Below are 16,347 nucleotides of genomic sequence, written 5' to 3' on the forward strand. Positions count from 1 at the left end.
AGTTCTAAGATGCCTAGGTCAGACTCCCCGTGGTGACGATCCAAGAGAAAAGGCAGGTTTGCTCCTGCAGGGGTGGCTGACTGAGACAGGCTTTCTGAAGGGTATGTCTGAGCTGAGCGTGAGGCAGCAACGGGGTGACTGGACAGGAGGCTCGTTCCAGACAGAGGAAGAGAATACGCTAAGATGCCTGATGAGTGGAATCACGGGGTGGGGGTGGGAACCCGCAAGTGCTTCCTCGGTTATGTTCATGGGTTTAGTCTTTATACTACAGTGGGAGGGGCTATACTACAGTGGGAGGGGCTACACTACAGTGGGAGGGGCTATACTACAGTGGGAGGGGCCAAAAGGCTAAAGGCCACAGTGGGTGGGAGCAGAGGGACTGAAGTGATGAGGGACAGTGTGTGTGTGTGTGTGTGTGTGTGTGTGTGTGTGTGTGTGCGCGCGTGCGCCATCTAACTACTGTTGCAAGATGAAGTTGTTGGTTGGCTGATCCATCAGCATGAGAGGTTGGGATGTGTGTTACACTGACTAGGTTGGAGCATATGGTTGCCTCTGGAATTATACACGCAGAATGGACACATTCTGTGTGCACACTCAAGTGAGCACACTCAGATCCAGCCATTGCTCTCTCGTGCACTCACCACAGTAACCTGCTGAGCCCAGCATTCACAACATTTTTTTTTTTTTTGCTTTGATTTTGATGTAGGAGTGTGCTGTCTGCATATACTCCTGCGTGCCAGAAGAGGACACCAGATCCCTTTAGAGATCGTGATGAGGCACCATGAGGGTGCTGGAAATTGAACTCAGAACCTCTGGAAGAACAGCCTTTGTTCTTACCTGCTGAGCCATCTCTCCAGCCCGAAAACAAAGTTTTTAATAACCAAACTGCAAGACAAGGAAATGTGTGCTTTCAGAGAGCAGGGGCTATCCTATCTGCTGTTACCACATAAATCTTTATTTGAGCCATCTCGGGGAATCTTTCCTTTTCTCTTCTCCTTCTCCTTCTCCTTCTCCTCCTTCTCCTCCTCCTCCTCCTCCACCACCTCCTCCTCCTTCTTTTTTGTTTCTTTTCTTCTCAGAAACAGGGTTTCTCTGAGTAGCCCTGGCTGTCCTGAAACTCATTCTGCAGACCAGGCTGGCCCCAAACTCAGAGATTACCCTGCCTTTGCCTCTCAGGATTAAAGGTGTGTGCCATCACACCCTGTGAAATGATGTCTTGGAGAAACCCTAAGATTATAAAGTACCAATTAGATGAAAGGACACCTAGGGGTCTGTTCTATGCACGTACCTGTGAGAGCCTGTGGGACCACCAAGCTGGGGACGGTGGCTGCATCCTGAGGGATGGAGCTGAGGTCAGGTTCCGGGGTACTCCGTGGAGGTGACAGGGCCAAGGGAGGCATGAGCACCGGAGACTTGATCTGTGAGAGAGTGTGTTTGATCAGCGGACGGCTAGGAATGCTCTCTTTACCACCCGGACCATCTAGATGTCTGATAACCCTCTCTAGACTTACACCCTCATGCACCTTCCTGCTTATGCCCCAGGCAGAGCGGAAGGGTGTAGTTTGCATCCTGAAACTTGGAGAGAGCTATGAGCCCAGTGCTTTCCTGTATTTCAGGATGCGCAGGGTAATCGTTATCATGAGCTGCTAGACTGGAAAATCGTTCAGAGGCTAGCCGAGGGAGTGTGCACCTATGGAGTTAGTGCTGCGTAAGTTGTGGCGCAATTAGAACATCTATACCAGTATTGCATGGCCCCCAGTGACTGGCAAAATTTGGCTCGTGCTTGCCTGACCTCTGGTCAATATTTAGATTGGAAGGCATATATATTGAATTTGCCATGGAGCAGGCCATTTTTAATGCTCACAATGGTCAGCCTGCCTGGGACCAGGACATGCTGATGGGACAAGGAAGGTTTGCAGCAGCTCAGACTAATTACCTACCTCAGGTATACAATCAGATCAATATCATAGGCACTAGAGCTTGGAAATCCCTCCCAAATAGAGGGGAAGTAAGTGGAAATCCGACTAAGATCCCACAAAAAATTCATATTCGTACTGATAAATTGATTACATTAAATGATTTTCAAAAACTCCTGGAAGATATTCAGTGAGTTCCACCCTATTTATCTTTAACAAATAAGCATTTGCAGCCACTGTATCATATTCTGCCAGGCGATTCTGATTTAAATTCTCCCAGGCAACTCACTGATGCTGCCCGAGCAGCCTTACAGCTGGTGGAATAAAGAATTCAAGTAGCGGCCTTAAGGCTCCGAGATGAGTCGCAGCCTATTGTGCTGTGCATCTTACCAACAGAAGCCCAACCCATGGGAGTCTTATGGCAGGGAGCCCCCTTGCTATGGATGCATTCAAAGATTTCCCCTGCCAAGACACTTGTGCATTATCCCACTTCAGTGGCACAATTGGCTTTACTAGGCATTCAGCAATGTATACAGTATTTTGGCATCCCACCTAAGGATTTTATAATCCCTTATAATGTGAGACAACTAGAAGTATTGTCATCTACTATAGATGACTGGCTATTCTGCAGTTTTCAAGGTAACTTTGACAATCATTTCCCTAAGGATCCTGTCCTACAGTTGATTACCACTCATCCTGTAGTTTTCCCTCACATCACTTCAAAGGATGTTTTGCCAGACACCCCACTTATCTTTACAGATGGTTCCAAGACAGGACAAGGAGCACACATGGAAGCAGGGTCCTCTCCGGTTACCATACAATTTCCCCCTGCATTACCCCAAGTTATTGAATTGCAAATTGTGATTAAGGTATTTGAGTTGTTTCCAGGTCCTTTTAATTTGATTTCTGATGGTCAGTATGTTGTTAACATGTTGTTATGCTTAGAAGTAGTGGGTAAAATCAATTCAAAATCTACCATTGGACATCTTGTTGTTGTCATCTTGCGTGACTTGATTTTGAAAAGAACGTCGCCCTTTTTTGTACAGCATATCTGTGCCCATACTAACTTACCTGGTCCCCTATTAGAGGGAAATGATATTGCAGATAAAGCCACCAGGGCTTGCTTGGTTTTTTTTTTTTTTTTTTTTTTTTTTTTTTGATACATCACCTATTTCATTGGCTCAAGAATTTCATTCACGGTTCCATGTTAATTCCAAGACCCTGTCCTCACGCTTTAAGATCACATGTGATGAGGCACGGGATATTATAAAAGGGTGTCAGAACTGTGCCCCTATGCTACCCCAAATTGGGTTTGGGGTTAACCCACATGGGTTGTGCCCTCTACACCTCTGGCAAATGGATGTCACTCATTTCCCTGAATTTGGAAATTTTAAATATCTCCATGTTTTTGTTGATACAGCCTCTGGGATCATTTTTGCATCTCTACTTACAGGGAAAAAGGCACGTCATGTAATTGCTTTGAAGCATGGAGCGCCTGGGGGCAACCCAAAGAATTGAAAACAGATAATGGGCCTGCCTATACTTCTGCTTCTGTTGTGTCCTTCTGCAAAATGATGGGCATTCCAGTAACTCACGGATTGCCCTATAACCCTCAAGGACAAGGAATCATTGAGCATGCTCACCACACCCTCAAGGAGTGTCTAGTTAAACAAAAGGGGGGAATTGCCTCCGCAGGTTCTTCCCCTAGGGAGAGACTGGTTATTGCTCTTTTTACCTTAAATTTCTTAAATGAAGACAAGCATGGGCGGGTCACTGCTGAGTATCACACCAATCCTGATATTTCTCCCAAAGGCCTGGTTATGTGGAAAAATGTCCTGACTGGCAAATGGCAGGGTACCAGTCTGGTGTTGGTTTGGGCGAGAGGGTCTGTTTGTGTGTTTCCTCAGGAACATCAACAACCACTGTGGGTTCCAGAGAGGTTGACCAGAGTGGTCCAGGATGAACAGAGCAACAACCCTGTGGATGAGCCTGATGCTGCTGATGCTCCTGGTGGTGAAGACTGAAGATCTGCGATGGGGGCTCCTATCAGTGTTTCCAGGATTATTATGTTTTCCGATGATTATCATTTTCAGGATATAATTAGACATACCAAAGTCCTGCTCAGGCAATTGCCAGCAATCCCTTTAATGTATGGTTGCTGTGTGGTGTTAATGGTAGTTTCACAGATTTATCTGCTTTAAGTATGCTATTTGAGAGGGGCTTGGGGTAATGCAAGCTTTCATTGAAATGGGTCTGTGGGATTTGAGACCTCTGTTTCTCAGTTTGGTCCCTGGCCTGTACAGGCCCCCTCAGCTATTACCTTATTTAGGCCTAAAAGGGATTTTGGATCATCACTGCCGCCTCAAGGGTGAAAGTATGGGCTGGACTATCTGGATTAGCCCTTTGCTTGGTCCTCATAAGTGTCCTGGTGTTCTGGTGCATGTGCTGTATACAATTTCAACAGTGCAGAACTCAATCCTTAATGATACAGGCTTTTGAAGCAGTGGAGACGGGGGTGTGGCTTGGCATGCTAGAGAAATAGTCAGTGATGGGTAAGACTCCCTGGGCATGTCACCAACCTAAGACAGGGTTTGAACCAATGCTGTTCGTCTCCCAATGACAGGTAAGGGGCACTGCTACAGGGGGCACCCTAAGGCAGATGTTCTCTCAGCAAAAATTATAAAGAAGGGGGAGATGTGTAGAGCGGGTGTGGTGACAGTCCAAAGATGGCACTTGGGACTCCGGCCTAGTCTTGTGACTAGTACCTGACTTCCTCCTGCCCCCGAGATTAGCCACTCCCACCATGCGAGCTGCGCAGGCGCACCCATGACTTGAGATCAGGCCAGATGACGCGAACCTATGAACTGCAGCCATGCAACATGGACTGAGGAGGTGGAGTTGAGAGAGGATAAAAGGGACTGCACATGGGGGTGGGGAAGAAAGAAAGAGAAAAAGAGAGACAGAAAGGAGACAGAAAGATTTTCACTTGCATGCTGTAAGTTTCCTGAATAAAACGCTTTGAGAAGAATGCTGTGTCATCGCTCCTTTTCTGCTGGTCGGAGACGGTAGCGACAGATGTCATAGTATCATAATTAGCTGCCATTTTTACACTCCATTTCTGCCTAAGTGAAGCAACCACAGAGATCAAATGAGTCCATTGGTTACAAGAAAAAGCTTCCTATGCCAGGCAGTGGTGGTGCACACCGTGAATTCCAGCACTTGGGAGGCAGAGGCAGGCAGATCTATGAGTTCAAGGCCAGCCTGGAGTAGAGAGTGAGTTTCAAGATGGCCATGGAGGGCTAGACAGAGAGACACTGTCTCAAAAAGCCAAAGCCAAAGGAAGGAAGGAGGGAAGGCTTCCTTTCTTACAATGTATGGTGGTTGGAATGAGAATGTCTCCCATAGGCTCATAGATTTGAATACTTAATCACCAGAGAGTGGTGCTATTGGAAAGCATTAGGAGATGTGGCCTTATTGGAGGAAATGTGTCATTGAGGGTGGACTTTGAGGTTTTGAAAGGCCAATTCCAAGTTCAGAGTCTCTCTCTTCCTACAGCCTGTGGGTTGGAATATAGAACTTCCAGTGACTTCTTTGTCACCACATCTGCCCGCGTGCTGCCACGCTTCCCACTATGTTGATAATAGACTGACCCTCGGAAACTGTGAGCAACTAAGTGCTTTTCTTCATAGGAGTTGCTGTGGTTGTGGTGTCTCTTTACAGTGATAGCGCACGGTCCACACTGTCTGAGACACTGACTTCTACAGCTGCCAGGACATTTAGAAAAACTGAGCAGCGCTGTGGTCTGGGTATGTTCCCAGGGGCTACGATCTGGCTCCTCAATATGTGAAGAGAAACAAGAACCTTTAAGAGGGTGTTAAGCCTTTGGGGACATTACCTGGAGGAAGAATTGATTTTGGCTTATGAAGTAAGTCCATCTCTGTGAGGCGGGTTATTTTAAAAGGTAGTTTGGCATAGCTGACCAGTTAAGGAAGCATGTGCTTTTAATCCAGAACCAGGTAGGGCTACATAGAGAGACCCTGTTTCAAAACAATGACAAACAAAACCAAAGAAAGTATGGCTGCCTCCACGCCACCTTCTATTTCTCTTTCTCTGGGTGACTCACGGCTCCTTATCACCTCTGCACAGACTACTGGGTTATCTTGTGCCAGGAGGCCTCATAGGAAGCCAGAGCCACCCATGTTCTTGTGTTTCTAGGACTTTCTCTCTCTCTCTCTCTCTCTCTCTCTCTCTCTCTCTCTCTCTCTCTCTCTCTCTCTCTCTGTGTGTGTGTGTGTGTGTGTATGAGCATGAGTATGGGTGTGTGAGTGTGCGTGTGTGAATGTGCATGTGTGAGTGTGGGTGTGTGAGTATGCATGTGTGAGTGTGGGTTGTGAGTGTGTGTATGTGTGTGTGTGTGTTTGTGTGAATGCACATATACACAGTCGGAATGGAAATCAGGGCATCGTGTCCACTAGACAAACATTCTACAACTGAGCTATATCCCCAGACCCAAAGCCCATTCCTTTATGAATTATGCAGCTGCCGCTTTTTATTACAGCAATCAAAACTGGACTAGTATAGGGAGTCTACACCCTTTTAAATTGGGGATTTGGGGTTTTTTAGGAAAATGAAATACAATCAAAATTTACTTAGTGTCTAGAAATGTAAGTTTCACTGTCTAATATAAAGAACTAAAAATAACCTACTGGAGAAAGCTCAGAGAGCAAAGCGTTTGCTTTGCAGGATCAGGGCTGAGTTCAACAGCTCGACTGCGTGCACATCTAACATTCAGGAGAGAGTCACCCTGAGTTTAGAAAAGTCTGGAAACAGCGGGACCCAGATCTACAGCACACGGTCCGTGATAAGACAGATCTAGGCTTCCATTTCAGCCAACACATGCTGTTCTCTTGCAGGACACTTGTCTTCCCTAGTCCTGATTTGCGTCCTTTAAAAACTGTTGTGTTAAAATGGTTGTTTTCATGGACAAAAAATAAAATGCTCGTATATTGGTTTCTAATGTCATTCTTCAATAAGAGGAGCAGGGACTTCTGCCAGAAGTAGGTGGTGCCAAGACTAAGATAGGGGAGTGCGGAATAACCCAGAAGCATCTCAGTATTCCAAGAGATAACAGGATATTAACAAAAACAACAGCGACTGAGAGGTAGTGAGGTGATATTAGAGCATCAGGTACGTACGGAATAAATGTCCACAAGTCCATCTGCTATAAGTAAATGCCTGACATAAGTAAGGGGAACAAATAAATCTTTCATGAACAAAACACCCACTTCTTCTCTAGTAGGTGAGCTCAACACCTGGTCTTTAAGAGTGTGCATACTTAATTCCTTCTAAATACTGCAGTGTAGAAATGGGGCAGTGACTTTTATAGTGGGACACCCGACAAAAGCCACCTCAGCCACAGGATCAAAATCAGCATCAGCGGAGGTACCGACAGTAGGCACTTCTGACGTAGTTCAACAGGGATGACACTTTACCGCTGTGATCCCCTCCCACACCCAATATAATCTGTGGAGCAGGAACTGGACAGATTACAGTTGTATAACATACTACGAAACACCTCAAAACTGCCCATCATAAAAAAAGATTAGGGAAAATTATCCACTTCTACAGACAGGGGATTGTAAAACACACACACAACACACACACACACACACACACACACACACACACACTTACGGGGTGCTTAAAAAGTAACAGATCCTCAAAACCCATCGCTCTCAGATAGGTTTACTTTGCCAGCCCCACGCTCCGGTTCATTTGTTTGTGGCTCAGAGCAGAAGGTATAGGGACAGTGCCACCTGTACCTTCGAAAATGCTACAGGTTCTGACCAGGTTTCTTGTATCGGTTTACAGACTTAAGGGCGTGAAGAAAAAAGACTTCAAAATGCCAATTCAGCTTCCAAGCGTGTGGCATATATGGTTGCTGTGTGGTGAATGACACACACACAAAAGAATATGATCCTCTTGTCTGTTTTCAAATTGGCTTTGAGTTCACAGCCCTGACAAACAGGGTGGCTGCCCCCCTACTTGAAAATAGTGAAATCAGCGCGCCTACAGGAGAGAAGAGTTTGCTTCATGTAGCCCCTCCTGGATTTTTACAAAGATCAAGGTATTTTCTAGTCATGGTATATAAGGGACATCTGTCTGCTGCTCTTGGTAGAGTTTCTGAGATGAAGGCCTGACTGAGAAGCTAAGTAAATATTCCCTTTGAAACAAAGAATTCTGTCAGCATGACAGAGTATGGGCTCTTTCTACAAACTATGATGTTCAGAGGTTACAGCGGACAGCAAGGCTTGGTGAGCAGACCCCAGTAATATAGCATCAGGCTCAATACACAAGGGACTCAGCCCGATGGCCCAGGATGAGGCAGGGGCTGTGAACTGCAGGGACTGACATTGCTCTCCAGCTTGGTCCTTCCTTTTCTACAGTCTCAGGAGAACTCAGGTGTCCTAATGTCAACTAGGCTCGAGTCCTGAAGAGATGCCCGTGAGGTTCTCAGAGAGCTGCTACCTCTGGGGAGAGAGAATGGACAGACGGACAGACACACTGGGGGAGACATCAGCTGCCACAGGCCCAGGACACAGAAGAGACAGCCTCAGAATCTCTAAGAAAAAAAGCTCAACAAAGACTCAAAAGCCTACTGTTCTCTATCACCAGCTGATCACTGTTACAATGTCATTAGCAACATTGCTGTTGTGTGATATTGTTAGCAGTGTTCGTTGTGTTACTATATATCAGATTGTATCAAGTTATTGCTACCCTTTTAGTGTCTTCCCCTGACCACTCTTGGTATCTAAGGGTAGAATCTACTAGAACTGGACTTGCAAGGAGTGTTTACATAAATGTAAAGGGGCTCTGATGAAAGGCATGGAAGAGCTTCCTTTCTTTTAAAAATAATTTTTATTTATTCATAAGCAATTTATACATGTCTAATGCATTTGGATCCTAGTCACCCCATTACCTTCTCTTCTCTTATCCTCCCCATGACGCCCTTTGCCCTTTCCAACACGCCCGCTCAACTTTATCTGTCTGTCTATCAGTCCATCCATCCGTTCATCCATCCATCCTATCTATCGGAGACAGATCTATCTACTGTTGACCCAAACTGGTCTCAAACGCACAGATTACAAGAATCTTTTTTCCACCTCCAGACAGCTAGAAATACAAACCTGCACCACTGTATCCAAGCCCAAGAAGTATTTTCTTAGTAATAAAATACAAGATCATTAAGGCCAGACCAAGTAAGATGTAATTAGTCAGTTAAAAAACAAAAACAAAACCAACTTCTGGCTCCCCGACCATTTCCCAGACAGTTAAAATTACCAAATTAGTGGCCATTTGGTAAACAGAATGAGACTGTACAATTGACTTTCTGGCTCTCCTACAATGAGAGTCCCGTCATTAATGGTAAAATGTGTCGCCAAAGTAAGCCTGAGGAGGCTAGGTTAGCAACTTGGTTTTGCCAACTGAGAACATTTTACATTACTGGAGCTTCGAAAACACTCTCACCAACATGTGTTTTAGAACAAAAGGTAACCTTTGGAGGAAGTCATTTTAGCTTTATGAAGACTTTCATGTGCTTCTTATTTTTCCCGTGTCATCCTTGATGGGTGACAGAGTCATGCAGATGGGCACCTGGTTTGGAACTATTCTTATAGAACATTAAGCTTAAGGCCTAAGGAGTTGTCTAGGGGTGGGTGGGGGGAGGGCATGGTCAGAGATAATGTCCCATGCATCTTCCTAATTTTTCGGGAAGTAGGCTCACAAAACATTGGTGGCCTCTTGTTCCCACAAAAGAAATTCACCATGAAGTGGAAACAGGCCTGTTTGCTTCGTGCAGGGTGTGTGTGTCAGACAGTGAACTTAAGCTCTGTACTGCTCTAAGGTCCCTGTTTATCAGGGACATTAAGAGGTGTCCCTGGGTGCCAGGGACACTGAAAAAATCCCTTTTAGGAGGGAGAAACCTTGCAAAGTAAATCAGGTTTGTTTCGTGTGGGTGAACTGCCATTTTTCTTGGCCCAAGAAATACTGTGTCTGTCTTGGTAATTTTTATTCTTGGGTCATAGCCCCCAGAGAACCAGGAAGAAGGCCAGAGAAGTTTTACTGTGTTTTCTCAGAACTTGGACTTGCTCCCTGGTTCTAAGAAACAGAAAGCCTGTCCTGCTCCACCCTTTCCACTCCTAACACCCCACCCCAACTCAATTCCCAGAGTCCAGTGATGGTGCCGGTAGTAGGTGCCTGAGCAGGCACAAGTACCAGGCTGGCTTCTGAGACTAGATACACAATCCTAAAGCCAAACTGCCATGAGCTTTGCTGACAGAGATTTACATCAGAAAAATAACCCGATAGAAGAATTGGTGAAGAAGAGCTTTTTAAAAAATATCCTGTGCTGGAGACACGGCTCAGCAGTTCATAGCTCATACTGCTTTCCCATAGGACCCAAATTCTGTTTCTAGCTCTTACATAAGGTGACTCACAACCAGCTGTAACTCAAATTCAGGAGACGCCAATGCCTCTGATCTCTGTGGGCACTTGTGAGACTGCATGCGCGCGAGTGTGGGTAGACACACACACACACACACACACACACACACACACACACAAACTGGGAAGATGGTTGAGCCATTAAGAGCACTGGCTGCTCTTGCAGAGGACCCAAAATCAATTCTCACAACCATCTGTAACTTCTCTCCTAGGGGATCCAACGCCCTCTTCTGGTCTTTTCAGGCACTGCACATATATCCTGTACACATTCTAGCAAACACTCATACGATAAAATAAAAATAAATGACAGCTCAAAAAAAAGTTAAGAAAACGAAAGTAATTTTGAATAACCAACAACTTTTTCCTCATGACTGGTTTTTTGCATTTGAAAGGGTTTCGAAGCAGGAGAAGATAAAGGTTGAATTCATTACCTGGTCTTCCACAAGCTCTTTCTGCTGACTCGAAATAATTTCCATACATTTTCCTAATACTTGAGAGTTAATTGCCAATTTGCATTTTGGTTGCAGAATTCAGGTCTCCAGATGAAAATAGCAGTTCTATTTCATGAGGACTATATAACTAATGTCTCAGGAATATCAACGGCTTCCACAAAAAAAAAAAAAAAAAAAAAAAAAAAAAAAAAAAAAGACCACCACAGATGAGGAATAAGTTCTAGAAGTGACTTCAAGAGCCACCTTGCTGAGAATACGTCAGGAGACAGCTCATCTCCTGACACTCATTTAGCTACAGGCTTAATAATATGTGTTTAGCAATGGCCCTAAAATCTGCTCAACTTAAAGCTTCCCCATCTGCTGTAATTCGCTTTCTCCCCTTGTTAATCACACACACACACACACACACACACACACACACACACACACAATCGTGTGCTGTATATTCCACGCTGTCCCAATGAGCCCATCACAAGCTCTTTTGACAGACTTATTTCTCAGCCTGTGTTTACCCAGGCCCCGGTTTCCATGGCAGCGGAGTGCCGGGCGCCCCAGCACAACATGATGGGATGAGGAGATGGTGGAGGCATACCTTGTACCTGGGCTTCCGGCCTCTCTTCTTTGGGATTGTCACTGGTGGCACAGAGGCAGGAGAAGCAGGGTAAAGGTTGTGGACTGCCATCTGCACCCGTGTGGAGTGAAGTGGAGGCCGGCCACGCTTCCTCCCTGGGACCCTCTGAGTCTGCATCTCGGCTGGTGCCAGTCTTAGTGATTGAGGAGGCAAACCGCACTCGGGCGAGAGAGGTCCTGGGAAGTAGTCCAGATAGAAAGAAAGACAAAATTGAAAATGTCTGCTTGGTTTTCAAAGCACATCGATCTGATAGGGATTTGCACACACCTACCGCTTACAGGAGAAGGACATGTACGTGTGAGCGAGCCAGGCTCACTAGGCTGCAGTTCTACTAAGTGGGGAAGACAGTCAATTCCTGGATCTAGACATACCTGAGATTGTCACCACTGACTGGATACTTTCATGTCTCAGTTCAATTCTGAACTAATAAAAAAGTATCACAATAGTATCTAAATACTATGCATGATCCTCTATATTTATAATGTTTAATGATAAATAAACTACATGATGTTAATAATATAGAAATATAATATCATTTTAATCATATTAAATAATATAATATATTAATGACTAACATGTAATTATATAATACAATTATAATTATATTGTTAATTAACATGAATATATTAATAATGTAATATAATTACATTATATTTAATACCATTGCATTATACAAACTTATCCATTCTTCCATATTTACTCTTGTTTCTTTGGTTGAATTACAAATTGTCATCACCCTTTTTAACAATCCGAGTCAATTTCATTACAGCCATGACTTCCTTCAATCAAAATGTGGACAGGAGTTTGCATACAGAAATTGTTCACTTCACCATTATTTAGAATTGCAGAAAGAAAATCAACACAGCCCAAATACTGCATAAGGAAACAGCTAATACACCGACAAATTAAAACCGGCACAGAAGTTAAATCCTTTAGCAACGCATTTCGCATAACATGATGTTGGGCAAAGGAAGCATCTCACACACAGATGATGCATAGAAATGATTCCAATTCTGCAAATTTTTATATGGTATAATAAATGGAAGGAGGCTTGCTAAAAGGTCGCTAAAGATGGCCAGGCTGTGGGCAATGTTCACAGCACACAGTCCTTTGTACACAGCCCCCCCTTAGCAAACCTCCAACAATGTTAATCATAAGCTGCCCGGGTAGAATTTCATAAATCTGGAAGCAAGAGGCCACTAACAAAGCCATGATTCAGAGACAGGGAGGTCAGTGCTCAGAGGTCGAATATCTATTGGGAATGTGTTGAGTGGGGTAGAGCTTTAACTTAGGGACAGCGTTAGGTGATGCAAACCACTTCCACAGAGTAGAGGAATCTTCCAGAACCTTCCGGTAGAAATGAGAGGCTTCTTCTGAGAGGCCTGCAGTAGGGAATCTCGGGGTACCTTGGCAGGGGCAGCAGCAGGTGTTAGCAGGGAGTCTGGGGTACCTTGGTGAGGGCAGGGAAGCAGAGACTATACTCATTGACTCGGGGAAGACAAAATAAAACACTAGAAATCCTTTTAAAACACAATAGGGGAAGATTGAGTTTTGGAAATACCATATTTGGTGAATAGGTTTCTTTTTCTTTCTATCTTTCTTTCTTTCTTTTCTTTTTTTTTAATAAATGGGTGGGGGATTGAGCTTATGGCCTTGTGTGTGCTAAGCAGTGCTAAGTGTGCGAAGCCTTGTGTGGCTTCACTAGGGAGCCACATTTCCAACTCCATAAACGCAATTTTAAAGAAGGAATATTTTTATTTTATAAAGGAGGAATATTTTTATTTCACAACTCTATAAATAGAATTTCAAGGTAGAAGTGTTTGTATTTTATGCACTGTTGAATATTTCAGATAAAGAAAAAAGCTGGTTTGGAGGGTTGGCTCAGTAGTCTAGGGGAGCCAGTGCTCCTCCAGGGGACCCCAAACCCACCTCAGGCGGTTCACAGATGCCTGTAGCTCCCTAGGCCTCATCTGGTTTCCACAGGCACTGTACTCACAAACATAAATTGTCATACAGGCACATACATGTACACATAGTTACAAATAAAATAAAAATAAGACAATCTACTTTTAAAACTCAGCCTGCCAAAAGTACCAATTTTCTATTTTTCTGTGTGTTAAAAAAAAAAACTTCTCATCTCACTAATTCTATGATACTTTAAAAAAAATCATATTAACCTTATTGAAATACAGGTGTCCCTATATCACTTCAAGCAGATCAGAATTCTTAGTAAAGCAGAAGATAATGACAGATTTTATAATTGAATACATCTTAGAGTCGATAAGTTATGATCACTGTAAAGGAATTCATAACATAAAAATCTATTTCTGGACCTCGACAGCAACAAGCCTCTCAAACATTCACTGGTGCAAAAGAAGTCAAAAGCACAAAGGGACCAACAAAAAATAAGATCTTGTTGGGTGACAGTCAGTCTCATTTTGACCTATCATGATGGAATTTCTGCTTCTTCATTATGAGTTTAAGGTTTTAGAAACAGGAGGATTTCTTACTGTAGGGTGTGTTTCTGCACCCGTTATTTTGCTTTGTTTATTTTTTGGTTTCAGGGGGTCTTGCTATGCAGTCCAAGCTATTCTCTAAGTTAGGTTCCTTCTGCTTCAGTCTCTAAAGTGCTGGGAACAGGTGTTTAGACATGCCTGTCTGGGCCTGGAGATTAACAATGTATGTTAGTGTTAAAAGGAGAGCAAGAGAAAGCTTAGGGTTAGGGGCTGAGCAGAAAGTCCAGCTGATGCACTGCTCCTATTGCAAGGTGAGGATCTGGTTCCATCCTCAGCACAAAATAAAAAGGCAGGCACAGCAACTGCACTTGTGATCCTAGGGCTGGGGAGGTAGAAACAGGTACGTTTATTGGGTTGGCGTACTGGCCTGCCAGCCTAAGCTAACTAGTGAGCCCCAGGTCCAATGGACAGTCGGTGTCTCAAAACTAAGGTGGACAGCATCCAAGAACCAACGTGGGAAGTAATTGCTACCCTTTACATTCAACTATGCACATGCATATCTGTCCCTGTGTGCACACACATACACATAATAAATAAATAAAATGCAATAATTTTTAAGAAAAATCAAGTTTAGAAAATATGAATTAGCAACAAAGTTTCAAATAGAAGTAACCTAAAAAGAGTCTTTGACATCCAACAACTAAAGTTTTCTTAGATTGTTCCATTTAACAAAATCCTTTTCTGAAAAATGGAGGAGGAGGTGGAGGAGCAGGAGGAGGAGGACGAGGAGGACGAGGAGGAGGAGGAGGAGAAGAAGGAGGAGGAGGAGGAGAAGGAGAAGGGAAGGGGAGGAGGAAGGGGAAGAAGAAGAAGGAGGAGGAGGAGGAGGTGGAGGAGGAAGAAGAAGAAGAAGAAGAAGAAGAAGAAGAAGAAGAAGAAGAAGAAGAAGAAGAAGAAGAAGAAGAAGAAGAAGAAGAAGAAGAAGAAGAAAAAGAAGAAGAAGAAGAAGAAGAAGAAGAAGAAGAAGAAGAAGAAGAAGAAGAAGAAGAAGAAGAAGAAAGAAGGAGAAAAAGAAGAAGGCATTTCACTTCCTTCTCATTGAGAAAAGACCATGCCTCATGCTGCCTCCCACTTCCTGCCTTCCACAGAAGCACCAGCCTTAGGCAGTGTGAGAGCCCTGCTGGGCAGCCAGTCTGATACAAAATTTTATGCTAATTGACCAGCAAGGCGCCATTGTCAATGGGAGCCAGAGCCAGAGGCAGAAAGTAGCCAAGATTCTCATCCTACCATACCCTAGTGACTGCTATTTGTTTTTGTTTTTGTTTTGTTTTGTTTTTAACCTTCTAATCAAGACTGGTTGTAGGCTTATATTTTTCAGAACCCACTTTTAATAAGGGTTCTTAAATGCTTTACCTGCCCTTCTAGCTCACCACCCACCAGAGGTAGTGGAAAGAAAGTGTTAATAGGGAAAAGGAGGATGTGGACCTGTTTAGAAATAGTTCTTTGGAGTGAATCCAATCTGCATTGTCAGGATATCAGCAGCTCAGCTCACACCAAAACAACAGTGGCAGCTCGATCCACTCAAAAGCACCATTCATGAATCAGCAAGAACAGATCAATCCCGAAGAAACTGTGAGGCTCTGCCAATTGGCCCAAGTCTGAGGAAGTGGCAAAAACTTGCCAGAACACCGCCAGAAGTTCTGTGGTGGCATCTCTCTCTGAAACCATGACAAAATATGACCAGCGAAGAGTGGCAAGGCAAAGCAATACCACACAGCTTCATCCGCTGTCTAATGGTTATGTTTATACCCTTTCCAAACACCTACCCTAGCAAAACATCACACGCCCTTTTCCCTGGCTGTTTCTAGAAAAACACCATGTGTCTGTTCTTAACATCCTCCCATGTCTGCTTCAGCCAAAACATCCTCTCACAGGACAGTTCCCAGGGAAACACCACAAGACACAACTAAGTCTCCAAAGAAACCAGAAAGTTCCACTTTGATGGGTTCACCAGCACTCATCACAGACAAACCTAACACCAAGTAACAAGGACACTTAGTTGGATAATAAATGAATTTACCAGAACCATAAGGGATCCTCAAAATGTCTCCGCAGGATAATTTTAGAGTTTGGAGAATCACCAGTAAAGTAACTCACATTTAATAACAGGTCCAGACAATTCAGAATGTGTGTATGTGTGTGTGTGTGTGGGGGGGGTGATGCAGGTCCCCAAAATCTCCTTTCCCAAAACTATGGTATGGATAGAAAAGAGAAGAAGAATTAAAAAATAATAATAATAAAGATAAGGAAGTGTCTTGGCTTTGGAGACCTGAGAACAAAACATAAGAGATTTTGTTAGGGAAAGTAGAATTATGTAAAATACCATGAAA

The 16,347-nt window shown here is 43.9% G+C and overlaps 1 protein-coding gene across 1 annotated transcript in view; it reads right to left on the reverse strand.

Annotated features, from left to right (window-relative positions):
- Window positions 1–16,347, reverse strand: part of SCML4 (Scm polycomb group protein like 4) — a gene marked incomplete at both ends in the record, with an annotated part of 89,658 nt that overhangs the window by 28,725 nt on the left and 44,586 nt on the right. Inside the window, 2 exon segments of the mRNA XM_080938297.1 lie at window positions 1,289–1,418; window positions 11,463–11,677. Of these exon segments, the coding sequence (XP_080794423.1) occupies window positions 1,289–1,418; window positions 11,463–11,677 (345 nt within the window).

The sequence above is a fragment of the Micromys minutus genome (assembly GCF_963924665.1).
Source record: "Micromys minutus genome assembly, chromosome: 25".
NCBI lineage: Eukaryota > Metazoa > Chordata > Mammalia > Rodentia > Muridae > Micromys > Micromys minutus.